The sequence below is a fragment of the Hemicordylus capensis genome, chromosome 1 (genome assembly GCF_027244095.1).
Source record: "Hemicordylus capensis ecotype Gifberg chromosome 1, rHemCap1.1.pri, whole genome shotgun sequence".
NCBI lineage: Eukaryota > Metazoa > Chordata > Lepidosauria > Squamata > Cordylidae > Hemicordylus > Hemicordylus capensis.
In genome coordinates this window covers 434,786,485-434,813,307 of record NC_069657.1, presented here as the reverse complement: position 1 = coordinate 434,813,307, position 26,823 = coordinate 434,786,485, and the positions used below count along the sequence as shown (strand labels likewise).

The 26,823-nt window shown below is 44.6% G+C and overlaps 1 protein-coding gene across 9 annotated transcripts in view; it reads right to left on the bottom strand.

Moving 5' to 3' along the window:
• SLC8A1 (solute carrier family 8 member A1) overlaps positions 1–26,823 on the bottom strand; it is a 485,859-nt gene that overhangs the window by 32,275 nt on the left and 426,761 nt on the right. For 6 of the 9 annotated variants that reach the window (XM_053242775.1, XM_053242770.1, XM_053242787.1 and 3 more), the window contains 4 exons: positions 25,648–25,662; positions 24,107–24,175; positions 15,141–15,271; positions 10,982–11,081 (listed from right to left, as the gene is read on the bottom strand). In XM_053242775.1, coding sequence (XP_053098750.1) covers positions 10,982–11,081; positions 15,141–15,271; positions 24,107–24,175; positions 25,648–25,662 — 315 coding nt within the window. The remainder of the gene's footprint in view (positions 1–10,981; positions 11,082–15,140; positions 15,272–24,106; positions 24,176–25,647; positions 25,663–26,823) is intronic. The other 3 variants (XM_053242806.1, XM_053242793.1, XM_053242803.1) reach the window with 1 other exon arrangement.

Below are 26,823 nucleotides of genomic sequence, written 5' to 3'. Positions count from 1 at the left end.
TTGTGCTCGTGTGTTGCCACGGTGCGCGGTGACAAACGAGTAGAGAGAGAGAGTAGAGAGAGAGAGAGAGAGGAGAACTGGTCTTGTGATAGCAAGCACGACTTGTTCCCATAGCTAAGCAGGGTCTGCCCTTGTTGCATATGAATGGGAGACTTGATGTGTGAGCACTGCAAGATATTCCCCTCAGGGGACGAAGACGCTCTGGGAAGAGCAGAAGGTTTCAAGTTCCCTCCCCGGCTTCTCCAAGATAGGGCTGAGAGAGATTCCTGCCTGCAGCCCTGGAGAAGCCGCTGCCAGTCTGTGAAGACAATACTGAGCTAGATAGACCAATGGTCTGACTCAGTATATGGCAGTTTCCATGGTTCCTATGTTTCCCTCACTGGGAGGCTGCAAGGGGTCTCTTCAGAATTGCGCGGGGCATCCTGGAACTTGTGGTGGCTGCGTGGCTCCCGATCCCCACAGCCCCTGCCGGCTCCGTGATGAAGCCAGTAGCCGTGTGGGTAGCCAATCCGTCCGCCCAGCTACAAGTGGCTGCTCGGCTGCGGGGAGAGCGGGCTAAGCTCTCTCTCTCTCCTCAGAACCCCGTCAGGTACTTCGCATGTGCCGTGTGAAGTGCCTCAGAGCATGATGTCTGAAGCAGCCTGTTATGCAGGGGCTTATTCCAGCCCGTTAGGTGGAACAAGCCGTCAATCATAGCACTAGCTTCTTTAAGCCATTCCCCCCCTATCCCCACCAGATTGTCTTGATAGAATGGTGCCACTTGTTTTAATTGAAAAGCAACCATACAGAGTGTCTCCCACAGGGAGAAAGAAACCATCTCTGATGTATAGTTCATATCAATTTGTGAGCATCATTCCCCACCTCTCTATGCTTAGATAAATGGCTCAGAGTTGCAACAACAAAGTTACTGAGAACCTCTGCTAGTTTATTTCTTGTTATACTGTTTGTTATTGAAAAAACACCTCCAGTTCTAGAAATGTCTGCAATTAAAAACTTGCTCCTTGGAAAGGTCCTCTGGTCAAATGACAAAAAACTTGAAAAAAGATTCTGCCTTTTGTTTTTGCAGCTGCAAAGTTGCAAAACAGTTTTTCATCTATACATGTGGTTGGCTGTTTTTACTGTAATTATCTTATTTATATTTTGTTTTGTGCTTCATCTGTGTTATGATTTTTTTGCTTTCCTTTTTGCTTTCCTTTTTTTTGCTTTCCTTTTTGCTTTCCTGTTGGTTCTGCTGGACCTCTCGGCGGCGTTCGATACCATCGACCATGGTATCCTTCTGGGCCGCCTCTCGAGTATGGGAATCGGAGGCACTGCGTTGCAGTGGTTCCGGTCCTTTCTTGAGGGGAGGGTTCAGAAGGTGGTGCTGGGGGACTACTGCTCGGCCCCGTGGCCGTTGGCCTGTGGGGTCCCGCAGGGATCGGTCTTGTCCCCCATGCTGTTTAACATCTACATGAAGCCGCTGGGAGAGGTCATCCGGAGATTTGGACTGAGTTGTCAGCAATATGCAGATGACACTCAGCTCTATCTCTCCTTGTCATCTGATCCTAGGGAGGCGGTGGATGTCCTGAATCGGGGGTTGGAGGCCGTGATGGGTTGGATGTGGGCTAACAAACTGAAACTGAATCCGGATAAGACGGAGGTACTGTTGGTCAGTAGGAGAGCCAATCGGGATGAGGAGATTTTACCGGTTCTGGATGGGGTTGCACTCCCCTTGAAGGAGCAAGTACGCAGCTTGGGGGTACTACTGGACCCGGCTCTGCTTTTGGAGGCTCAGGTGGAGGCGGTGGCCATGGGTGCCTTTGCACGGCTTCGGCTGGTGCGCCAGCTGCGTCCCTTTCTCGAGAAGGCAGATCTGGCCATGGTTACCCACGCCTTAGTCACGTCGCGGCTGGATTACTGTAACGCGCTCTACGTGGGGCTGCCCTTGAAGAATATCCGGAAACTGCAGCTAGTGCAAAATGCGGCAGCGAGGGTTTTATCCAGAGCTGCCTGTTGGGAACATATCACTCCCATTTTGAAAGAGCTGCACTGGCTGCCGGTTCGTTTCCGGGTCCAATTCAAGGTGCTGGTTTTGACCTTTAAAGCCCTAAACGGTTTGGGCCCAGGGTATTTGAGGGACCGCCTGCTCCCAAGGGTTGCTGCCCGCTGGACGAGGACATCTGAGGGGGCCCTGCTCCGGGTGCCGACAATGAGGGAGGCCCGGTTGTCGTGCACTCGGGACAGGGCCTTCTCTGTTGCTGCCCCCAGACTCTGGAATGCTCTCCCAGTGGCCATTCGTTCCTCGGACTCCATCACGGCTTTTAGAAAGCTTTTAAAGACTTGGCTTTTTACCCAGGCTTTTACATGATTGTTTTCTACTGCGGCTTCTCTGTGTTTCTATTTGTTGTATTTGTTGTGTTGTTTTTATGCCTGTTTTTATATGTTTTTGTACTTTTAACATGATGTTTTTATTGTGTTTTTATTGTATGTTTTTAACTTTTGTAAACCGCCTTGGGGTTATCTTTTTAATGAAAGGCGGTATATAAATGCAAAAATAAATAAATAAATAAAAATATGATTTTGTTATGGCCTTTGACCTAGACAAATGAGCTTATTCATTCCTTCAGTGACTGCAGTTATGAGTAAAGGATGCCAGGTTGTGGAGTTGGACTTTTACAGTCTAAAAATTCCCACAGTAGAGATGTAAAATATACCTAAGCCCCTTTGACCGGTTTCCTCTACACTTTCAACTGACTACATGGAGGGGGAAGTGGGGCTGTGCTTGTTGCCCCACTCCTAATGCCAACATTAGGAAGCTTTTACGTAAACTGCTTTGGGAAGTTCGCTTAAAAAGTGGTAATGCCAAAAACAAACAAACAAACAAACAAACAATAAGCATGCCCGCTGTCTCCACCCACAACTTCCAAGTCTTGGAAATCCTCTTAGCAATTCATATTGTTCTGTTGGCTTGTCCAGAAGCCCTCTGTGTCACCCAAAACTATGTCTCTGAGGACCATGCGACCCTTAGGGATATATTTTTTGGGGTATAGAGTGCTTCCTGGGGAAGGGCAGATTGTCAGAATTTGCCCTCATTGCTGAGCCAGCAGCGGAGCAGAGTTAGTTGAACTTTTAGAAAGTACTGGTGCTTCTCCTGATGCACTGGTGATTAGTTAATCAGGATGTCAGCCAATGTTGATAATAGTGAACTAGATGGACGAATGGTGCGACTCAGTAGGCTAGTTCATACAATTATTAATTGGGTAGGACAAGTGTCCTACCCAAGTTCAAGAGCTGCCTAGACTACAGCACCCGTTTTGCGATTGTGTGTGAGTAAAAAGCAAGGTAGGAGGTGGGGAAAGTGATAGTGGCTTGTGCTGGGTGGGATGGCTTTTCTTCCTACTTCAGGATCCACTGTAGTGTAATGGTTAGAATGGTGGACTAAGACCAGGTTAAAATCCCCATTCATCTATGACTTTCACTGGGTGACTCTGGGTCAGTCACTGCTCTCTCAGCCTAACCTACTTCATAGGATTGTTGTGAGGAGAAACATAAGCATGCACACTGCTCTGAGCTCCATGGAGAAAGATCAGAGGCGAGAGGAGAGCTGGTCTTGTGGTAGCAAGCATGACCTGTCCCCTTAGCTAAGTAGGGTCTGCCCTGGTTGCATATGGATGGGAGACTAGAAGTGTGAGCACTGTACGATATTCCCCTCAGGGGATGGAGCTGCTCAGGGAAGAGGAGAAGGTTCCAAGTTCCCTCCCGGGCTTCTCCAAGATAGGGCTGAGAGAGATTCCTGCCTGCAACCTTGGAGAAGCCGCTGCCAGTCTGTGAAGACAATACTGAGCGAGATGGACCAATGGTCTGACTCAGTATATGGCAGCTTCCTATGTTCCTATCAGGAGATGTATGCAACAAACAAACAAACAAACAAACAGCTGGATACAGCTGCTGGATAGGATGGAGCCCTCCTACCCAGTGTGAGCCTTGCACACGATCACTTCCCCCACCTCCTACTTTGCTTTATACTCACACGTGATTGCAAGATGGGAGCAACTTGCCCTACCCAATGAATGATCGTGTGAACTAATCTAGTATACAGCAGCTTATTCATTTATTTATTTATTTAATTTATTCAATTTCTATACCGCCCTTCCAAATATGACTCAGAGCGGTTTACATAGAGAAATAATAAATAAACAAGATGGATCCCTGTTCCCAAAGGGCTCACAATCTAAAAAGAAACGTAAGATAGATACCAGCAACAGTCACTGGAGGTACTGTGCTGGGGGTGGATAGGGCCAATTACTCTCCCCCTGCTAAATAAAAGAGAATCACCATGTTAAAAGGTGCCCCTTTGCCAAGTTAGCAGGGGTTGTTCCTAGGTACTATGTTCCAATTACACCAGAGTAGGTGTGTACAGGGCTTGCAGCGACAGACTAGGTTCTTTCTGAAGCAAGGAGAGCCATTTTTTTTGTAGCTCATGCTGCACAGACAGCTTTATCCTCAGAGCAGAGTTGAGTAATTTCATTTGGACAACTCAGATATGCTCGACTGGGAAACAGAAAGACCAGCTGTCTGTTTAAAAAGAAATACATTGCAAACTTTATCAAGATTATTTAAATCATATTGAACAAAAGACCAGATAAAGGGAAAATTAAATAGTTGTCTTTCTGACACATACTTATTGCTTTGAAAGAAAGGAATGCTATTAGCTCAGAATCTTTAGCTGTCATTTCAGCACAAAGAAAATTGCGAGAGAGAGTCATATCTCCAGGGCTCTAGTCATCGGATGAAAAATGACTGAGTTAACTAACTTCTACAAGATGAGAAATTCCCATTTCCTCTTTGAAGGTCTTGCTTCCAACACTCTGTAATAGAGAACCAACAGTACAGCCTAATCTTGCTGTAGCATCCACATATTATGGGCTGTAAAGGGGATAGGGATTAATATATATTTCCGGAAGTTATTGAGCAAAATCTGCTGTTCATCTGTATACAGGTCAATATTAATTGTATGTTTTACATTTCATTTACACACAAAAACTGTGTGCGAGCCTTGAAATATTTGGACCAGCTGCATTAGCTGTACATATAGTCAGTCCTGCTGGATCAGGCCAAAAGTCCACCTAGTCCAGCATCCTGATTCCCACAGTGACCAAGCAGATACTCTGGGAGGCACAGGAGCATTATTGGGCATGAAGGCTTCTCCCACTATTGCTCCTTAGCAAGTGGTATTTAGTGGCATACTGTCTCTGAACCTGGGTGTTCCATGAAGCCATAATGACAACTAGCCATTGGCTGACATCCAGACTAATCCTGCATTAGTGCAAATATGTTGCACTATTGTAAGCATGTTGCTCTAGCTAATTCTGCTTAGTTGGGAGCTTACATTTCAGGCTAGTGTTGCACTGGCACAACACCATCTGCTATCCTTGTTGTGGAAGTGGACCAATAGCAACTTTGAGCCTCTGAAAAGCTCTGTGGCCTTCTTGCATGGCTGCATCTTAGTGGAGTGCAGTGTCTGGATGTCAGTCACTGAAAACTTTTCTCTATGGATTTGTCAAATGCAAAACCACTTTTAGAATTCTTTCCTTTGGGGGCTTAGTCGTTAGAAAAGAGTGGAACTGCCCTAAAAGTGAAGTCCAGCAACCTTATCGGATCTCCTGAATTCCCCACATGATATAATATGGTGAGTAAGTGCATGAAAAGTCCAGAAGAACTAGCCAGGTGGCATCCTATTCCCCATCAGCCTATAGACTTAGATTGTCCCATAGGGCGCTAAGTCTCAGTTCTCTAAATGGGCCAGAAGCCAGACTGTAATGGAGCTGATAATAATGAGAATCTAAAAGCCTGGCTATATCTTATGGCTGCTGATGTTAGAAGGAGCCAGTTCTGCTTCTACAGGACCCTGAAGGGCTCCCTCCTAAACTGGTCCTACAGGCAGGGAATGCTTCAGAGGACTGAAGAGCAAAATGCCATTTGCTTTTCTCTGCCCTATGAGAGAGCTTTTCCTGACAGCAGTAGCCCCTTACCAAAAAGAAAGATGGAAGATAAAGCAACGTCCCTTATAGTGAGAGAATGTTCTTGTTGCTGTGATATATGGTATGCAATATCTTATTTCCTCGTTTATTGTAAAAGATCCCAGCAGATCTGATGAGTTTTCAGTTTCTTTGCTTTTATCAGATCAAGATCCGTTGATTACTGGAAAAGCAGACAGATTCATTTCTGCAGCAATCTGTACATGGAACGTGGAGAGTCACTGCCAGTCAGCACAGACAATACTGAGCTAGCTGGATCTAAGGCCTGACGCGTTATAAAGCAGCTACCTATGTAATCCGCAATGAAGCAGCATGAAAAATGGTCTGCTGGAAGCTCCAAAGAGGAATTATTTGGACCACGGTTTTGACAGTTGGTTGAACTGTGTTTTTCTCCAGCCGTGGCAAATGGGTGAACTAAAACAAAACAACAACAAGGGCTCTTCACAAGCACAATTCCAGTTTCTAATTGAAGAGACTGGCAAGGGAGTAAAAAGAACACCTGATACTTGCGGCAGCTGCCTCATTCGCTGCCCTCCACGTATGCAGGCTCAAGTGCAAGCCTCCTTTCAGGAAGAGAAAACGCTTTCCTACAGATATGCTCAATTCTCAATTGCATTAAGGGGCAGGGAAGAGCCTGAGAAATATTGGCGAACGGATATACTATCCGGATGCACCAGAGGACTCCGTGACTTAAAAGCACTATAGGATTATAGATAAGATCTGCCCTTTTTGTTGTTTACTCGGCACAGGTCATGCAATAAATTCTCCAAATGGAACCTAGTTAAAATAAATGAAGTTGTTTCTCTCCTCCCCACATCCGCCACCAGATGCAATCTAGGCAGGGGGGGGAAACACACACCACAGCCACGAATTCAGAAGACAGACACCGCTAACAAGGCAGGAGATTGTTATGTACTCCCAGAGACTTGCCTGGGAAAGTTTCTGACACTCACTTTGTCTTTGCACTTGGCTGCTTCTGGAATGAACACTGGAAAAGTGACAGAAGATAAAATGTTGTCCTATGATTTATCACTCTCTTATCTCCACGGTCAAGTGATCACCAAGCTATTTTTGGCTTGTCACTCCTGGAATTGCAAGAACTCAACTTCTAGGAACAGGACAAACGGCTCGCAGGGGATTCCGCTACAAGGTCTGTGGAACGGAGGGAAGGAGGAACTTCTGCTTTTGACCACAGCAGCATGAACAGGGGCAAGGAGGGGCCTGCCATAATTTTAGTAACTCTCTTCTTAGGGAACAGGGTTTCCAAATTGTGAGACTAGAATGTCTCATAAGGAGAAGAAGAAAAACTAATGGAAAAATCCACACCTCCCACGAGCCCAAATTAGCCAGATGCAGAGGAGACTGCTTGTTTATCTCTGAATGATTGACCGCACTGGCCTTGCCTCCCTCCAATCAGCTTCCACTGGGGTGGTGGGTAATTCTGCAATGTCTCTGCACTGCATGTGATTGGATCACTCAGTGGCTCCCAATTAGCACATTCACTCTATTGAAGATGTAGTTGATTAATCACAGGAGTTTTAATCTAATAATTAACTGATCACAGCTGCACACATTTGCATAAGACTAGAACAAAAGTTTGCAAGGAGAAAAAAATCCCCTTTTTAAGGTGGTGCATGGATATGTTGCAGCCATCTTAGAAGACACAATACCACGTGGGGAATCACGGACAAAAAACCAAGCAAGAGACAACAAATCCGTGAAACAGTCTAGAAAGATGAATGCGAGTAACACAAACTTATATGTAAATGTACAACTTTTATAACAAATCCCAAACCATACATGAAACCAGCATATACAATGATGGCAAAGATGGAACAATTGGCAAATGTGAATGTTCAGAGTCCAGTCTTCACAGCTGGAGTACACAACATGAAAAGTACTTCAAAGCTGGAGATGGCAAAACAAATTTTCATTCTTCACAAATATGAGAGTATAAGTATCTGGAACAACCTTGCTCTGTCAAACCAGCAAGGCTGTTCTGGATAGAAGGTTTGTTTTTACTGCAACAAAGGGATGAGTTTGTTCATTTGGAATGTATGTTATGTTAATGTTTGTTGTTCATATATAGATATATAAACTGTGTATGTTATTGCTTGTAAGCCGCCCTGAGTCCTATGGGAGTAGGGCAACATATAAATCTAACAAAACAAAACAAAACAAAACAAAATATGACATACTTTTGAGGAAGATTGCTTTTGAAACTGGCGAAGATAATCTAAGACGCCTGTAAAGGATTTACATGTTGGATCAGTTTCAGTTTGTGACTCCTGAGGATGTGGACAAGCTGATTGGAATGGTACGGCCTACCACCTGTTCTCTTGACCCTTGCCTGACATGGCTTATCTATCTGGCAGGGGGGTTGTTGTAGAAGGCCTGATAGAGATTATAAATGCGTCTCTGAGGGAAGGTAGGATGCCTCCTAGTCTTAAGGAGGCAATTATTAGACCGCTTCTAAAGAAGCCCACCTTGGATCCCTCAGAGCTGAGTAACTACAGGCCTGTCTCCAACCTTCCATGGCTGGGCAAGGTAATTGAGAGGGTGGTGGCCTCCCAGCTCCAGACAGTCTTTGAGGAAACTGATTATCTAGACCCATTTCAGTCTGGCTTCTGGGCTGGCTATGGGGTGGAGACTGCCTTGGCCGGCCTGATGGATGATCTCCAACAGGGAATTGAGAGAGGAAGTGTGACTCTGTTGGTCCTTTTGGACCTCTCAGCGGCTTTTGACACTATCGACCATAGTATCCTTCTGGAGCATCTGAGGGGGTTGGGGGTGGGAGGCACTGCTCTGCGGTGGTTCCACTCCTACCTCTTGGGCAGGTTCCAGATGGTGTCCCTTGGAGACTGTTGTTCTTCAAAATCTGAACTTTTGTATGGTGTCCCTCAGGGCTCCGTGATGTTGTTTAACATCTACATGAAACCACTCGGAGAGATCATCAGGAGATTTGGTGCAGGGTGCTATCAATATGCTGATGACACCCACATCTATTTCTCAATGTCAGCATCATCAGGAGAGGGCATAACCTCCCTAAATGCCTGCCTGGAGCCGGTAATGGGCTGGATGATGGATAACAGACTGAGACTAAATCCAGGTAAGATGGAGGTACTCATTGTGTGGTGTTGGAACCCAAGAGACGATTTTGATCTGCCTGTTCTGGATGGGGTCACACTTCCCCAGAAGGAACAGGTATGCAGTCTAGGGGTGCTTCTGGATCCAAGTCTCTCCTTGATGTCCCAGGTTGTGGCAGTGGCCAGAAATGCCTTCTATCAGCTTTGGCTGATATGCCAGCTGCATCCGTTTCTTGAGATAGACAACCTCAAAACAGTGGTACATCTGCTAGTAATCTCCAGACTAGATTACTGTAATGCGCTCTACGTGGGGCTGCCTTGTACGTAGTCCGGAAACTACAGTTGGTCCAGAATGCGGCAACCAGGCTGGTCTCTGGGTCATCTAGGAGAGACCATATTACTCCCGTATTGAAGGAATTACACTGGCTGCCGATATGTTTCCAGGCAAAATACAAGGTGTTGGTCATAACCTATAAAGCCTTAAACAGCTTGGGCCCTGGGTATTTAAGAGAATGTCTTCTTTGTTGTGAACCCCACTGCCCATTGAGATCATCAGGAGAGGTCCATCTGCATTTGCCACTGGCTCATCTGGTGGCTACTCAGGGATGGGCCTTCTCCGTTGCTGCCTCGAGGCTTTGGAATGTGCTCCCTAATGAAATAAGAGACTCCCCATCTCTGACAACTTTTAAAAAGTCTTTAAAGATGGATCTGTTCACCCAGGCTTTTAATTGATATTGTTTTGATTGTTTTAATGTTGTTTTAGAATATGGTTTTAAAATTTTAAATTGTTGTGTTTTAAATTTCTTGTTTTGTTTTTAATTCATGTTTTACTTTGGTTTTTATCTTGTTGTAAACCGCCCAGAGATGTAAGTTTTGGGCGGTATAAAAATATGTCAAACAAACAAACAAATCAATCAATCAGTCAGTCAGTCAGTCAGTAAGTAAGGTAAGAGCAAAGCCTGTCTTGCTTTTCCTCCTCCCTTGCTTCCACACAATCACTTCTACCCAAGTTTTCCTCTTACCTTGCTTCCACGAAAAATGGGAGGACACATAGCTCTCATACAGCTCCCAAACTTGGGCTGAATACATCTTTTGATTGTGTGAATGACCTCAAGGTCTTTTCTGTGATGGTGGCTGTTTGTGCAACTCCCCCTGGACATATTTGCTTGGTGCCAGCCCTGCTATGTTTTAGGCACCAGGGTGTTTGTTCTTCACACAGCAGGCTTTACTGTGAGGCTTTACTGCGAACTCGAAGTTTCCCCAAAAAACCAATGCAAAAAGTGGATTTTTTTACCCTGGATATAAACTGGGCTACACTTTAATGCATGGTGAAAAACCTGAATTGTGTGTGTGAAGTGCTCTTCGAGAGCTCGCAGGGACTTTGGGGTAAATCTGCCCAGTATGTGAACACATACTCTCCATTCTGGTGGAGATGTGAGTAAAAGGGTTTTAAAAGCCCTATGAGAAAAACGCCCAGGAAGTTTTTCATATGGAGCTTTTAAATCCCTTTAAGTAGCATCTCCTCTGTAATGGAGGGGGTGCATTCACATATTGGCCAGATTTACCCCAAAGTCCCTGTGAGTTATCAGGGAGCAGTTAACATACAATTCCGGTTTTTCACTACTTTCTGCTGTTTTATTGTCCTTTGTTTTAGTGTTCCATTGCTTTATATTTTTATGATGTTTTATATGCAATTATATTTTAATCCGGAAGCCGACTTGTCCTGTAAAAAGGAAAGGGACTCTGTGTGTGTAAATATTTTAAACAAATATTTACTTGTTTTGTTCCTGAAGCAATGCAGATGAGTATTCCTTCATGTTTCCAGGCTCTGAGACGGGCTTCCTATAGTTCATGGCACATGTAGAAATAGAAACTTACCGGCACTGACAGTGATAGCTTCTATGAACTGTTCTCTCCAGCTGTTTGTTCCAACCACGAGAGCGAGGTTTGTCTTCTTAATGAGCTTGTCCACAGTGTTCTGCAGATGGATAGACAAGTGTAAGGAAGCGAAGCACCTGGTCAATTCAGAGATATTGCTCATAGCAAGAATTAGAAAGCCCCTGAGAGGGTTCTTGGCTGGCTTCAGAAAGATCAAAGCCAGAACATCTAAAAGCAGTTGAATGTTCATGTACATCCAAAATCTCCGCTTTGCATTAAACAGATCCAAAAGCGGTTTGAAATACATTTGCAGCAGCAGAATCCTGGTGAGCTGTTCACTTTTTATATTTGGTAATCTAAAGAATTAATAATAGGGGCTTACATACTGCCCAAGCATACATCAGCCTAGTAATATTGCTGCATATGCACAATTTGTGTTACACAAAAGTATGCCCATTGGAAAATATGCAACTTGCAAAAATGCAATGTTACTAGGCTGACATATTCTTGTGCAATATGTGAGCCACTAATTATTAACTATTACTATTATTTATTAATTATTACTTAATTTAAAAATTAGTTTTCAAGTTATACTTTGGAAATTAATTTACAATTTCCAAAGTACTGTTACCATTTTGCCATCAGACCATCTTTAAAGTCTATTAATTCCTATTTAAAAAAGAAGCAATCTTGTGCATACTTCCTTAGAAGTAAGTCCCGCTATGTCCAGTGGAGTTTACTTTCTAGGTAAGTGTTCATAGGACTGAAACTCTACTCTGAAATGTATTTCTAAATCTTGTTCTGTTTTTGAAATTAGTTGCCATCACTCCCAGTTTATAGATGAGTGAGTGAAGCTGAAAAGCTATGGTTTGCCTAGGCCTACCCAAATAGAGTCAATGGTGAAGCGATGGTCAGCATTAGGTTATCTTCACAGTGGACAAATGTCTAAACATTGAACCACCAAGGAGAACCTGCTTGATTCTAAAGCCTACAAAACTTATAAGGAGCTAGATCATAGAATAAACCAGGGCTGCACAATTTTGGCAGATGTTGAACTACAACTCCAATCATCCCTGAGTACTGGCCACTGTGGCTGGGGATGATGGGAGTTGTAGTCCAGCAATAGCTGGAGGGCCCATGTTGAGCAGCCCTGGAATAAATAACATAGAGATATCTGTAACTACAACTATAAGTTATGTAGTGGCTCATGTACTGTGCAGTATGGGCACTGCTGTGTGTCCCAAATGCAAGTTGCACTAGAGTAGTTGTGCAAATGGTGAAACTGTGCAGGGAGCTGTGCAACAGCACGGCATTATTACAATGCTCATGAGATCACACAACTGTCTTGAGCGATTCTGGCATTTCTGCAAGTGTGCTTGCATTTGGAACACACAGCAATTCCTGCAGTGCACAAAACGCCTGTAGGATACTGCTCAGTATGAGAGCCGGAGTTTTCTGGGCATTCAAACTACTTAATATTATGGAAGCAATCCTTACAGCAACCCTGTAAGGCAGGGGTTCTCAAATTTGGGTCCCCGGTTCATGTTCCCCTTCAGACTGGGGAAGAAGGAATGCTTTCCCAGTGGGCCTCTGCTCCCCAGTCTCCATCACAGTTTTTTAGAAAGCAAGTAAAATCTTGGCTTTTTACCCAGGCTTTTAAATGAGGGTTTTGTTTACTGCTGCTTGATATCTCATGGTTATATTGTACATGTCCTTTAAACTTTTAATTAGATTTGTATTTTTATATTCCATTTTAAATCTCATTGTGTCATTTTTTATGGTTTTATATTGTTTTTAAACATTTTGTAAACCACTTTGAGATTATTTTAATGGCAGGTGGTATAACAATGTAACTATCAATCAATCCACCAATCAATCAAAAATAAAATAAGGGAGTTGTAGTCAAACAACATCTGTAGACCCAAGTTTTAGAATCCGTGCTATAAGGTAAGTTATTTTTATTTTCTGCCTCTTACAGAGGTGGGACTGAGGATGAGTAGCTTGCCTAAAGCCACCTACTGAATTCATGGCTGAGGTGAGATTTGAAGCAGAGCACTGTATAAGCTCTTAGTATTACTACAAATTTAGGCTGGATAAAGGCGGCTTCTGTATCCAGACACTAGGACAGAATATATGAGCCCCTGGTGGTGCAGTGGTAAAACTGCTGCCCTGTAACCAGAAGGTTACAAGTTCGATCCTGACCAGGGGCTCAAGGTTGACTCAGCCTTCCATCCTTCCGAGGTCGGTAAAATGAGTACCCAGAATGTTGGGGGGCAATATGCTAAATCATTGTAAACCGCTTAGAGAGCTTCCAGCTATAGAGCGGTATATAAATGTAAGTGCTATTGCTATATGGGGTTTGCAGGTGGTCGCCTATCCGGCATATCAAGTGCCCTCAGACCATGTCCTGGGACAATAGGCTTAAAAAGCATGTAGGCAACAACTGATGGAATTTCAGAAGCCCCAAGGGCTGCTGACTAAGATTTCTAAGGCTTAGGGAGCAGAGTTTGAGTGTCCTATATAGTTCCCTGACACTATTTATGATAAATAGACTGGAAAACTATACAAAACAGCAAGAATAAAACATTTGAATCTGTGTCATTTGCAAAACGTATGTATGTTACACAATTCACCTTTTCTTGGTGCAGAATTTTAATTATTTTGGTACACAATTTTTTTATGGTGGGCAGAGTGGGCAACTTCAGTGGATATAGATTTTATACTGATGAGAGCTGTAAATGTTTAAGGGCTTGTGGTGTCTGTAATAGGGGTGTACATGAAACGGATTCTGCATATTGTTTCCAGCTTGAAATGAAACACAAAATAATCTAAATGTTTCATTGAAACACTCAAAGCATTTTGAATGTTTCGGCCATAGGGAACAATGGGGAACGCTAAATACCCCATTGTTCCCTATAGGTAGCTTCTAGGGACACCAAAGTGGGTTGGGTGGTAGCGCATGATGGTTGCTACCTACCACCCAACCCACAAAATAAGTGGGCAAGTGGGCAATTTTTGATTTCCCCCCTAAACCTTTCCATAAAACCCCCATAAGATCCTATGGGGAAAGGTTAAAAATGTGTTAAAATGCATCTGCTTGCCCATTTCTCTTGTGGACTGGGTGGGAGGTAGCACCTAGCAACGTGCAATGCAATTTATATGCAAATTAATTCACGCCCAATTGGGGGCGATTTGTGGATTTGACCACAAATTGAACCACCCCTTAAATGAAGGGAGTGATTTGAGATCGAATCGAATCAGACTCGATTTGACACAAATTGATTTATGCTATTTGAACAGTTATTTTGGAGGAATTTCCCACCTTGGTGATCAGTTTTTTGGCACTGGCTTCCGACTGGCTTGAGATCTTCTTGCTTCTTGGTTGATTTGCTATCATACAAATCAACTGTGCCCCCATTGGCTAGGAGGATACTTTTGGAGGAAATTTTAAAATGCATATTCAAAAAGACTGGGAGGCAGAGAGAGAGCCCTTATGAATAAGAGGATACATCAGGAAAGGAGGAAGGAAGGTTTGATTTTGTGGTTTTCTTTTCTCAGCACTGAGTATATGCTTTGCTATTGCTGTTTTGTTGGATTTCAGATTGACAAAGGGGGAACAAAAAAGGAGGGAATTTCAAAATGTATTCAAAGGGACTGGGAGGCAGAGAGAGCCCCTCCTTAGCACTGGGTATAATGCTGTGCTACCTATTGCTGCTATAACTAGTTGGTTTTGCTGGATCTCAGATTGACAAAGGCAGAACTGCCTCCCTCTTTGCCTCCCAGACCTTTTGAATACATTTTGAATTTCTCCCCAAACGTGTTCCCCACTTCCTCCTCCCTCCCTCCAGCCAATGAGGGCACAGCTGCCCATGACAAGATTTGATTTGGAAGATAACAAGTGAACCAAGAAGCAAAGAGATCACAAACCAATTGGAAGCTAGTGCCAGAAAACCAAACAGGAAGGGGGAAACAGTCCGCCAAAATTGCACTTGAAACACTCAAAATGGTTCCATCTCAAAACAGAGTCATTTTGTTTTGAGCTCGAAACAGGACCGATATTTTAAGGGTGTTTCATTCTGAGTTCAAAACAGTCTGTTTCAAGCTTGAATCATTGAGAATTTGAATGGTTTTGCATATCCCTGAACAATATATACTGTACCTTGAACTCGTAGGATTCTTCAATAATCACTTCTAGCTTTGTATGCTCCCCCAGGACTGGGCGCCCCATTTCTGCAATGCGACGCTCTTCTTCCTCCTTGCTTGTCAGTGGCTGCTTCTCTTCATTCTCTTCTGCAAAGGAAGCATACAGATGTTGAGCCAGGCTTTCTCTTCATTGCAGCCAGCTTCTGGCAAATGGAGCTGTGATCTACTATTTAAATTCAGATACATCCAATTGTGATGGCAAAAGCAGCGGACATCTGTTACAGGAAAAGAACAGGCTATTAACCGAGGGGCAAATGCCGTGTGGATAGGGTTGCTGCTGCAGATGGTTCGCCTGGAAGCATTAGCAACTGAGATCGCTGGCTCATAATTTCTCTGCATTTCAAATTAATGCTTCCTAACCCGACTCCACTCTTCTTGTACCACTGCTACACTCTCTGGCAAGCTGGCTGTCACTGCTGAACTTTGCTACTCACAGAAATTGAGAGGTACTCATTGACTTTGGAGCTCTCAGGCCCATGCTGCATATAGTGCAGACAACAGCCTAGTTCTGCCATTGAATGTTACTCCCACAGGCTCTTCACACAGTGGCTGACATGATGTGCAGCTTACTGCCTTCATAAGGGCCCACCCTGGGGCTGCTGCAGACTTCAAAGGCATCCCTGATGCTGTTTCAAAGCAGTGATTGTGGAAGCTGCATCACCAGAGGTTTCCTCATTGTTGTGAATGGGGAAACCACTGGAAATACAGCATCTGCAATTGCGGTTTCAAACAGCATTGGGGCTGCCTTTGAAGTCTGCAGCAGCCCTGGGGGGGCGTTATGGGGGTGCAGGGGCATAGCTAGCCTGCCGGCGGCCCGTGTGCAGCCACAGCGGGGGCTCCGATAGCCCTGCCCCCTGTGTCTGACATCAGATGCAGGGGATAGCCACGCCCCCCACATCTGATGTCAGATGCGGGGGGCGTGGTCTGGCTCCCGAACGGAGCCTTGAGGCTCCGTTCGGGAGAAGCAGCTTAACTGCTGAAAGGGCCGCGCGGCCCCTTCGGCAGTTAGACAAAGGCTGGTGCCGCGTGGCCTCTTCAGGAGCTAGTTAGGCTGGCGCTGCGTTCACAGCGCCAGCCAGGAGAAACTCTTCCCTGCCTTTGCAGGGAAGAGCCGCTCCTGGCTGGTGCTGCGAATGCAGCACCAGCCTTTGTTTAGCTCCCGAAGGGGCTGCGTGGCCCCCGCTCAGGAGCTAAACTACTGCCCCTGCGTCTTGATGTCAGACGCGGGGGACATGTCAGGGCCGCGAATGGCGGCTCCTGATTGGGCATGGCTCGGGTTCTTTGAACCCGTTCGCCTAATTATAGCTACGCCCCTGTGGGGGTGGTAGGCTGCATATCATGTCAGCCATTATGTTTTTGGAGTTTACACCCACATTTTTTAAAAAGTGTACAATTAAAAATATAAATTATGAGTATAATAAGCAGGTGCACTTGCCAGACTGGCTATGGCTTTGTTGATTGGCAACCTAGGTTTGTTGCACAATGTGTGAAATTGCCCTCAAGAAGGATCTGCAGGCAACCAACCATAGATCCCTGATGAGTACATTTGTATGCTTCATGCATTTTTAAACAATTGTTTGTTACATTCACACATTACATTCAGGGCATGTTAAATCCAGGTCTATTCCAATCACATATAGCAAGTGTTCTCAAATTTAGGTACACGGATGTTGTTGGCCTACAACTCCCATTATTCCCAGCCACAATGGCCATTGTAGTCCAAGATCATCTGGGGCCCCAAGTTCAAGAACCCCATGCAGTGGTGGGTCTAATTTATAGCTCAAAAGGGGCATGTGGGTGGGTAGTGCTAAATCCTCCTCTGCCTAGAACCCACCTCCCTGTAGTCTGTTTCCCCCAGGCACTTTTCTCTTCAGCTGAGGTCCGATACTGGAAGTGACCTTGTAGAAAAGTACTTTGGAAGAGGGGCTGTAACAAAGTAAGTGGCAGGGATGGGAGAGTTTTGTGCCTGGCAAGCATGCACCACGTTTGCTATATACGTCTATGTGATCATGGCAGACCCCTGCATTTGCAACTGTCATCTCTAGTTTGCCCCTCTCTGGGGAAAACCCCCCCGAGAAAAGCAGACAGAAGAAATGTGGCCCTTCCAAATACTCAGGACTGATTAAAGAATGCTTTCAGCCATCATGCTGACACCATGTAGACTGTAGGGCGGGCCACAGCTCAGTGGTAGAGCGCAAGTTGAGACTCAATCCAGACAAGACAGCAGTACTGCTGGTGGTTGGCTCCACTGCCCGGATGAATCATGTTCAGCCTGTTCTAGATGGGGTTGCACTCCACCTGAAGGACCAGGTTTGCAGTCTGTGGATGCTCATCAATCTAGCATGGTCGCTAGAGGCTCAAGCGGCCTCTGTGGCTGGGATCTCTTTTTATCAGCTTCGGCGGATATGCCAACTGCAACCATACCTGGATAGAGATAGCTTGGCCACAGTTACTCATGCTTTGGTAAACTCTTGCTTAGATTACTGAAATGTGTTGTATGTAGGGCTGCCTTTCAAGCATCCAGAAACTGCAGTTGGTACAAAATAGGGCTGCACGATGATTAACTGGGACTAGACATTCTGATCGTATCATGCCAGTGCTTTGTCAGCTGCATTGGCTCCCAATTCGTTTCCAGGCCCAATTCAAAGTTCTGGTTTTACCCCTTGAAAGCCCTAAATGGCTTGGGACCGGGTTACCTGAGAGAGCACCTTGCACCATACTGTATGTCCCATACCCAGACCTTAAGATCTTCTTTGGAGGCCCTGTTCCGAGTGCCCCTGCCAAACAAGGTGAGGCGGGTGGCTACTAGGAAGAGGGCCTTTTTGGTGGCTGTACCCCATTTATGGAACAGCCTCCCCAGTGAGGTTCACCTGGCATCATTACTTTGTTCTTTTAGAACAAAGATTTGTTCTTTTAGATTTTGGAAACTGACTTTTAAAAAGTTTTAAAATTGTTTTGTAAGGTATTTTGTAGTGTGTTGTGATTCCATGTGTATTATCTGTTTCTAATTCGATGTTTTAACATTGTGTTGTGAGTCTAAGAGAAATATATGTGTGTGTGTGTATAGTAAATGGAATATCTGAGGTGAACATCTTAATGGTGTCCTACTTTGCCCTTGACAGAGTCCTCTTTGTACTTCCCTTTCTTATAAATCTGGAAATTAGACCCATACAGAATATCGTGTAATTTACATCTGATGGACATGTTACACTTGAAGCATGGATAACAATAGCATGTCATCATAATCATATACTAGTTTATGTTCTAAGAAACCTGAGCACCAAGTAGAGTGTGTGAAAGAATGCCAACTCCTGTATTATTTTTATTTATCAGATTTGTACACCACCCCAAACTTTAGTCTCCGGGTGGTTAACACTGTATTATAAAATAATTCTGAAATCCCAATTTCCAATGTCAATACGGAGTATAATAGCTCTGTATTAACCTGCCTATGCACTTAAGTGAATATTAGAGGCCCTCCTCCAGCTACTCCCGCCATCTTAGGTGAAGCGAAGGAGAGTGGGAACAGTGGAGAGAGAGCCGCCTTAGTTCTGGCACACCAATTATGGGATGTGCTCCCATGGAGAAAAGATATCAAAACACTTGTGTGTAGGTGGGGGACAAACTACTAGGTGTCTTGCAAAGACCTTTAACTTCCCCAAATATTTTAAAGGCTTTTAGTAAAATTGTTTACCTCTCTGATTTTATGCTGCAGTGTGTCTGCTGTTTTATTTTGTTGTGTTTTTTGACATTTTTATTGCATTTTTGTTAGCTCTCCTGAGAATATCTATATCAAAGAGCAGGATATAAAGTAAAAATAAATACATGAAATAAAATTTGCCACCCAGCTCAGCAGACCAGTGATTGTTTTCAGTGATATCTTGGCCAATTGTGGAATACTGCAGGGTTTCTTAGCCTTGGGCCTCTAGATGTTGTTGGACTACAACTCCCATCATCCTCAGTGACAAAGGCCATGTCTGGGGATGATGGGAGTTGTAGTCCAACAACATCTGAGGTCCCAAGGTTAAAAAACCCTGGAATACTGTATTTACTTGAACTGATGACTCTAAATTTAAGACAATCCCCTTTATATGTTAAAAAAAGGGTTGCACCCAATATACTTGAAAGGAAGAGGATTTTGAAATCCCAATATCCAATGTCAAAGAACTTGGAAAAATATATAGAAGTTATTCACACGCTCAGGCAAAACCAGGCTAAGGAAGCCCAGTCCGGTTTTACCTGCGTGTGTTTACCGCTGGGATCGTGCCCGATCCCGGTGGTACCTCGGCAGCAAACTCGCCTCCAAAGCCATGCTCTTGAACAGGGTTAGGAAAGCGAGCGCTCTCCTAACCCTGGTTTACTGACTGTCTGCCAGCCCTGGCTGGGGCTGGCATACTGTGGGGCTCCCGGCTGGCTTCAGGGAGGAGGAGATCCCCATAATGCACCACACACTCACCCGATGCATTATGGGAGTTCTGGGGGTGGGTTGATGTGTCCCGGCACCCTGACCCTTGGAGCTACCACAAGAAGTCAGCCATCGCCTGGGCGGACGATCCAGCCACCCAGCAAAAAGAAGAGGGAGGTAAGCTTTTCGAGGCTTCCTCCACTTGCCCCTTCGAGCCCTTCTCATAGATCGTGAGGAAGGGCTTACAGTATTTTATTCAGGTAAACAGAGTATGCAGTTAAGAAACAAGGCTAAGTTTACTCTGGCTTTGTGGCATGTTGGACGCATGATACAAGTGGCGATGCAGTGAATAAGTCCTCTGACTGCTCCATGACATGGCCAGATAATTTTTTCAGTCTGAAATCAGGGGCCTCAGGGTTGAGTGAGCCAGATCCAAGGTGCCTACCTGAAGGGGGAAGCAGCTGAGCTTGGTGGACGCTATTTATTGAGGCTCTACACACGAGCGGTGTGTAGAGCCTGGGAGGGTTCGGTGGGGAGAGCGGGCTTAGCCCACCCTGGTTGCATATGGATGGGAGACTAGAAGTGCGAGCACTGCAAGATATTCCCCTCAGGGGATGGAGCCGCTCTGGGAAGAACAGAAGGTTTCAAGTTCCCTCCCTGGCAGCATCTCCAAGATAGGGCTGAGAAAGATTCCTGCCTGCAACCTTGGAGAAGCAGCTTCCTAGGTTCTGAGGATTTAAGAGAGAGAGAGAGAGAGAGAGAGAGAGAGAGAGAGAGAGAGAGAGAGAGAGAGAGAGAGAGAGAGAGAACCCCATGAACGTGCCGCCTTCAGGGGCTTAATCATTAATGCCAGTTTTTCATTAGGTGTCTCAGCCCAAACTCTTGTAAGGGCAAGATTCTGGGTGAAAGCAGATAACCGAATAATGCAGAGTGATCGCTTTAAAATGTCTTATGGGCTAGCTCCAAACTTGTGGAGAGCTAAGCCTTATGTCATTAAGAACATAAGAACAGCCCTGCTGGATCAGGCCCAAGGCCCATGTAGTCCAGCATCCTGTTTCACACAGCAGCCCTCCAGATGCCTCTGGGAGCCCACGGGCAAGAGGTATGTGCATGCCCTCTCTCCTGCAGTTGCTCCCCTGCAACTGGTATTGAGAGGCATCCTGCCTCTGAGGCTGGAGATGGCCCACAGCCATCAGACTAGTTGCCATTGATAGACCTGACCTCCATGAATCTGTCTAAGCCCCTTTTAAAGCCATCCAAGCTGGTGGCCATCACCACATCCCATGGCAAGGAATTCCATAGATCAATTATGCGCTATATGAAAAAATACTTCCTCTTGTCAGTCCTAAATTTCCCATCCTTCAGTTTCATGGGGTGTCCCCTGGTTCTAGTATTGTGAGAGAGGGAGAAAAATGTCTCTCTGTCCACCCTCTCCACTCCATTCATATTTTTATACACCTCAATCATGTCTCCCCTTAGTTGCCTCTTTTCCAAGGTAAAGAGCCCCAGATGCTGTAGCCTAGCCTCATAAGGAAGGTGCTCCAGGCCCCTGATCATCTTGGTTGCCCTCTTCTGCACCTTTTCCAGTTCTACAATATGCTTCTTAAGATATAGTGACCAAAGCTGTATGCAGTACAGCTCACAGACGATGCTCCTCTCACAGACGATGCTCATCTCATCATGCTCATTTTCACAGATGATGGGCATGATAATGCTCAGACCCACTACATGGAATGTTTTCAAGTAGCAACCTTGGGTCAACCTGTCCATGTATGGAGGGCATCATTGGAAGCCCTCTTCCCAGGTGACCCGGGTGGTGACTGGGAGGGGGCCTATTTATTACGTTTTGCAACATAATGCGGCAGAAAGTCTGTTGAAGGGTGATACAAACATGTTATAATAAACAAACAAATAAGGGGCAAACTGCTTTCATCCCCTGGTTAATGTGCCCAACTCAGACCTAATTTAATTTAGTACAAGGCATTCTGACATTTTGTTTTCAGTGCTCCTGTGTTTTAAAGGGACTTCTGCCAGATCATTTCAAAAATTTGGGATTTTTTAAAGCCTTTTTTTGTTGTTCTGAGGAGCACTTTGAACTTTAGCTGTAAGCAACATCTTCTTCTGTTCTGTGGGTCTCTGCTGCTTTGGAATAAAGAAATAAAAATAGTATTCTCCCCCTCTTTTTAAAAGGGACATCTGGCAACACTATTCATGCCTGAGAATGCACAGTTCCTCTTGCTAGAAAGAAATTTAATGCTTTACTGTTTGCCGGCCCCTTAAATTTTCTTTTCATTTCCCCTCTCATTTCCCTTTTGTTCTTTGGCAGAAGATGTGAATTTGGAAGGTGCTAATGCTACTTGATTGGTGTGTAAAAACAACGGGAAGTAATTTGTTAATTTGAATGCTACCCAAGACAATGATGATGGAGGAGAGGGTGGGCGGAAACAACATGAGTTTTGTTTTGCTGGAAAGGCTTGTGCCAGATGCTTTAAGGGGCGACTACAAGGCAAATGCAACGAGGCTGGAAAGTGAGGGCTGGAGTTACCTTCGGGTGACTTAGGTGGCTACATAGGGCAGTGCTTTGCAGAGGGCAGCACTGTTGCCACTGCTGCAAATAGGTGCTTCCTTTCCCAGCACTGCCTGGGAACCTTGTCTATGCAGCTCAAGGGCAAACAAAAGATGGTGGAGGAGTGGATTCTTTGGGGAGGCAAAGGGAATGGGCAAGAGAGCGATGGCAAAGAAGGGAGGAAGGACAGGTGATTAAGTACAGCCACCTGGAGAGGTGCAGAAGGCAAAGGCTGGCCAGAAGATGCAGCATAGTAGAAATACAGGGAGGCCTCATGAAAAGGGCCAAGGAGGCTGGCTGAAGGTAGGCCACCAGGCCTAGTAGTGCTAGAGTTCATGTTTGTAGTATGTGGCAGGTGATTTCAGTGTTTCACTTATTGAGCCAAAGAGCTTAAGGTAGGCTAGTAGATCACAACGTATCTGTGGAAGGGGCAGTTTTTTTTTTTTTAGCCAGTGTGGTGTAGTGGTTAGAGTGCTGGACTAGGACTGGGGAGACCCGAGTTCAAATCCCCATTCAGCCATGATACTAGCTGGGTGACTCTGGGCCAGTCACTTCTCTCTCAGCCTAACCTACTTCACAGGGTTGTTGTGAGGAAAAACTTAAGTATGTAGTACACCGCTCTAGGCTCCTTGGAGGAAGAGTGGGATATAAAAGTGTAAAATAATAATAATCGGAGGCTGAACAGAAGTGGCTGGATTTTGCCTTGGTGAAATACGGTATAATTTTAAGCATAATTTTGGAATTATTGCAGAGGCCATTTGCTGTTTTCTTTTGGGGGGATGGGACAGTTTATTTAGAACAGATTTGCACAATCTGCAACCCACCAAATCCAGCACAGTTTATCAGGTGCTTGTCACCCAAGCAGGAAGCAAAAACAGATTCATTGAGCCCCTGATGGGCCACCATACAGTACATCCCAGTGGGTTCTGCTCAGCTTGGAGAGTCCCAAGTTTAAGAAGTCTGTCTTAGCAGGATATTGTAAAAGACAACAAGAATTACAGCTTCATTTTTAAAATGTCCCATAGTGCCTAAACAGGTGTCTGCTGGTATCGGGAAGAGTGAACTAAGTCTTTTTTCAGTTCTTATGTGCCTACAGGCTCTCTTGCACTAAAGAGTAGATGATATACCATGGATCTCACTCAGGCTTAAATGGCATAGGCAAGGCAATATGCCTACTATTATGAGGCAGTTTGGGATGGCAGTCTCAGGTAATAGCTTTTTAGTGCCATTTAAGAGGCAGCAATTCATCAGTTATTTAATTTATAGCAACATTTTCCATAGAAAAAGAAAGCCCAACGCCTATGCACTCCAAAGCTATTGACTACACATTAGGCTCATACACACAAACATGAAAAAGTGGGTAGGGGGCAGTATATCCTAGGATTTGTGGTCATAAGACCCAACAGGAATTCCCCAAGTGCAGATCTTGAAAACTAGGGTAACCCAGATTCTCTACCTAGCCCTTAATTGGTGTAGAACAGGAATAGGAGCCCCCTACCTCAACGTTTTGATCGTGTGTGAGCATTCAGCTTTTCTCAGTTTTCTCAGCAGCTGGCGGCCATGTTTGTAATAGAGTGCTGCAGCTACAGAGGCTACCACCTCTGAAAGTGCCACTCTACACAGCACACTCAATGATCCTTTGCTCAAATTGGCTTGAAGAGGGCTGGACCTGCCTCCTTCCCTCCTCATGGCAAAGAGGGAAACTGACGATATCATGAGGCTTTCTTTTATCCTGGAAGTGTGATGCATACTGGGAAGCTCAGAGGGCTTTCCGTTTTTCAAGCGCACAACTGCTGTCATCTTATGTGTGCTGGGCTTGCAGAGACAAATGGGGGCTCTGCTTGTCTATCAGGATCAGCGTAGGAGCTCTTCCACCCCTCAAACCACCCTCATATGATCATATGAATGTGATCATTATCTGTTGAGCTGGGATCCTAGCAAACAAGAATACCTTGAATGTTGATTACAGTAGAAGGAAATGGATGGTCTCTAGCATGAACCTTCCTGAAGACAGGTTGGCCTAACAAAATGATTGGCAAAAGAGTAAAGATCAGTGGATTGGATTGGGTGGTGATTTACTGATTAGTGTAATTAGAGTCTGTTAGATGTGAGGAATCTACTTGGTTAGTAAACTGCAATTTCACATTAGGTTATTACTGTTATAAATTCACAGGGCAAACTCTCGGGTCAGGGTCTACCTTGCATTTTCAGGAATAACAACAAACGTAAGATAGACACCAGCAAAAGTCACTTGAGGTACTGTGCTGGGGTGTGTGGATAGGGCCAGTTACTCTCCTAAATAAAGAGAATCACCACATTTAAAAGGTGCCTCTTTGCCCAGTTAGCAGGGCAAAGAAATAAATTTATTTCAGGAATAAAGGAAGACTTGGCCTTTTTAAATGCTCCAGAATATTAGTCTGATAGACATCACCTTTCAAACAATGGTCTCCTAGTGAAAATCTATTTCCAATTACAATTTTGTAGTTTCTATCCATGTTAGATTTTAAGGGTAAAAATGATTAAAACGCACATAAAATTGTACATTTTTATGCACTCTCTGTAATTCCTCCCCCTGCCACTTATTCCCCCGCACAGTTTTAATCTTCTCTTGAGTTTCTTAGAGCTGTGGCTATGATAGATAAATTTTGCAGAAAAACTGTTGCAAATACTTTGCATTTCTGGTCACTGTTAATTTATCTGAGAAAGGTATATAGAGATTCCTCTGCATAAAGTGTCCCTGTAGCCCCAGAGTAAAGGGTTATAGTTAATAATATGTTCAGCACTGATGGAGGAGCATGAAATGAACTGGAGGAAGAGATTAAAAGCAGAATCCTATGCATGGAAATAAGTCCCACTGTGTTTAATGGACTCCCCGATAAGTGTGCGGAGGACTGCAGCTTAAAGGAACTTGGTGAGTTTATCCAGCAAGTCTTTAATAGACAAAGTGAGAAAATAAAGAGAGCACAGGAGAAAGTTGTGCTTGTTAAGGCTGCAGTTGAGAAGAACATGCCTTTAACCATTGCCAAAAACATATAATTGAAAAAGGGAGGATTCCTGAATTATAAGGAAAAGATTGAGGCGGTTCCCACGATCAGTGGGAGCCTCCTGGAGAGAGTTAGCAGGGAGAGTGGGCTTAGACTGCTCTCCCCGCAGACGACAAGCAGTCTGCTCCGGGTGGCCGAAACGGACATCCACATGACTGTCGGCTCCGTTACAGAGCTGGCGGCGGGGATCGGGGGCTGCGCGGCACCCGGAAGCTCCAGTGTGCCCTGCGCAATCATGCAGGGCATGCTGGAGAGACCCCCGAGCTGGGAGGCTGCTTTTAAGAAACTTCCCATTTCTTGGTGCTGCCTTGTTATCTGGACATGTGATGTTAAGTGAGTGAGAATGAAGCTACATTCCGTAATTAAACTTGGTGTACACGATATTTACTTAGTATGTGGGTTTCAGTGTTAATATTAAGTGTGCATCAAATAAATCAAGATATCTTACCATTTAAAAGCTTCCCTTTATCACAAAAGCAAAAAGAAGAAGTTAGCCAATGGAATATATGGGTGTCATCTTCTCCAAATATGTTTACCAAGAGAACCTGAGTTTGTGGTCAGCAAATGTGTTCTATTACAGCACGGAAGCAACTCTGCATTTCTCATCTGCAGAAGTTGGCTTTCAAACCTTCTCGCTCTGACATTTCTTCAGGGCTAGCTGAAAACATGCAAGTGCATTGGGCTGGGTTGCCAGGTGGGTTCTTGAGCTGCCCATAGGATCCTTTGCAATGCTGCACAGGTTCTGGGCATGCATCTCTGGTTGTAATGCCACTTTACTGACATCCTTAAAATATGGCCTCTCCAAGCAATGGTTTAGGTGATTTGTGTAATCAAGCCAGTCTTGCTTTAAGAAAACACTTGAGGATTTTCTCCGCACAATCTCGCCCCTTCTGCTCTATTAAAACAACAACAACACAACTACAGGAGACTCATGTGGGTGGAAAGGCAGATAAATAAATAACAAACAAATCCAGCTTTCAGATTCAAAGCTCAAAAAGGAACAATTCATTGGGAACCACTCTCATGCCCAGTTAAATTAATGGGAGTGCATCCTGGTGGATTGTGTCCAGTTTCCTTGTAGCATGATGGCTTTGCTTGTCTGACACAAAATATGAAAAAGAAATTTCATATGTTCACTGCAATAATGCAACAATTAATATTTCATGAAGATGGGGAAAGTATTTGATTGGCTGGAGTGGGAGTGTCCTCAGACAGCAGGAAGAGGCTTTGCAGCAATTTTGGAAGGTCACATCTCTTTGAATATCTGCTGTGGACAAATGGAAAATGATTCTGCAGAGTGTGGATTATATACCATATGGCCACATTGTTTACATTAAGGCTTTGAAGGCCTGAGACGGAAAAGCAAAATAGCTTGTTCACAGAAAAACAGCTCTGAGCTGCTTCAGGGGTGTCAGTTAACTTGCTGAATTACCATGCAGGTTCATGGGCTTTGGTTAATCATGGGTGGCACAAGCAGCAACTGAAACTATACCTGGCACTATAAGGAAGAAAGTCCATCTTGCTTGGCACAAAGAAATTACATGAATCTTCCTGAGAGAGAGATTGTATTGAGCAAAACTGTATCAATGGGGGAATTGCAAGCAAGTACTGAGTCGGGGTATAA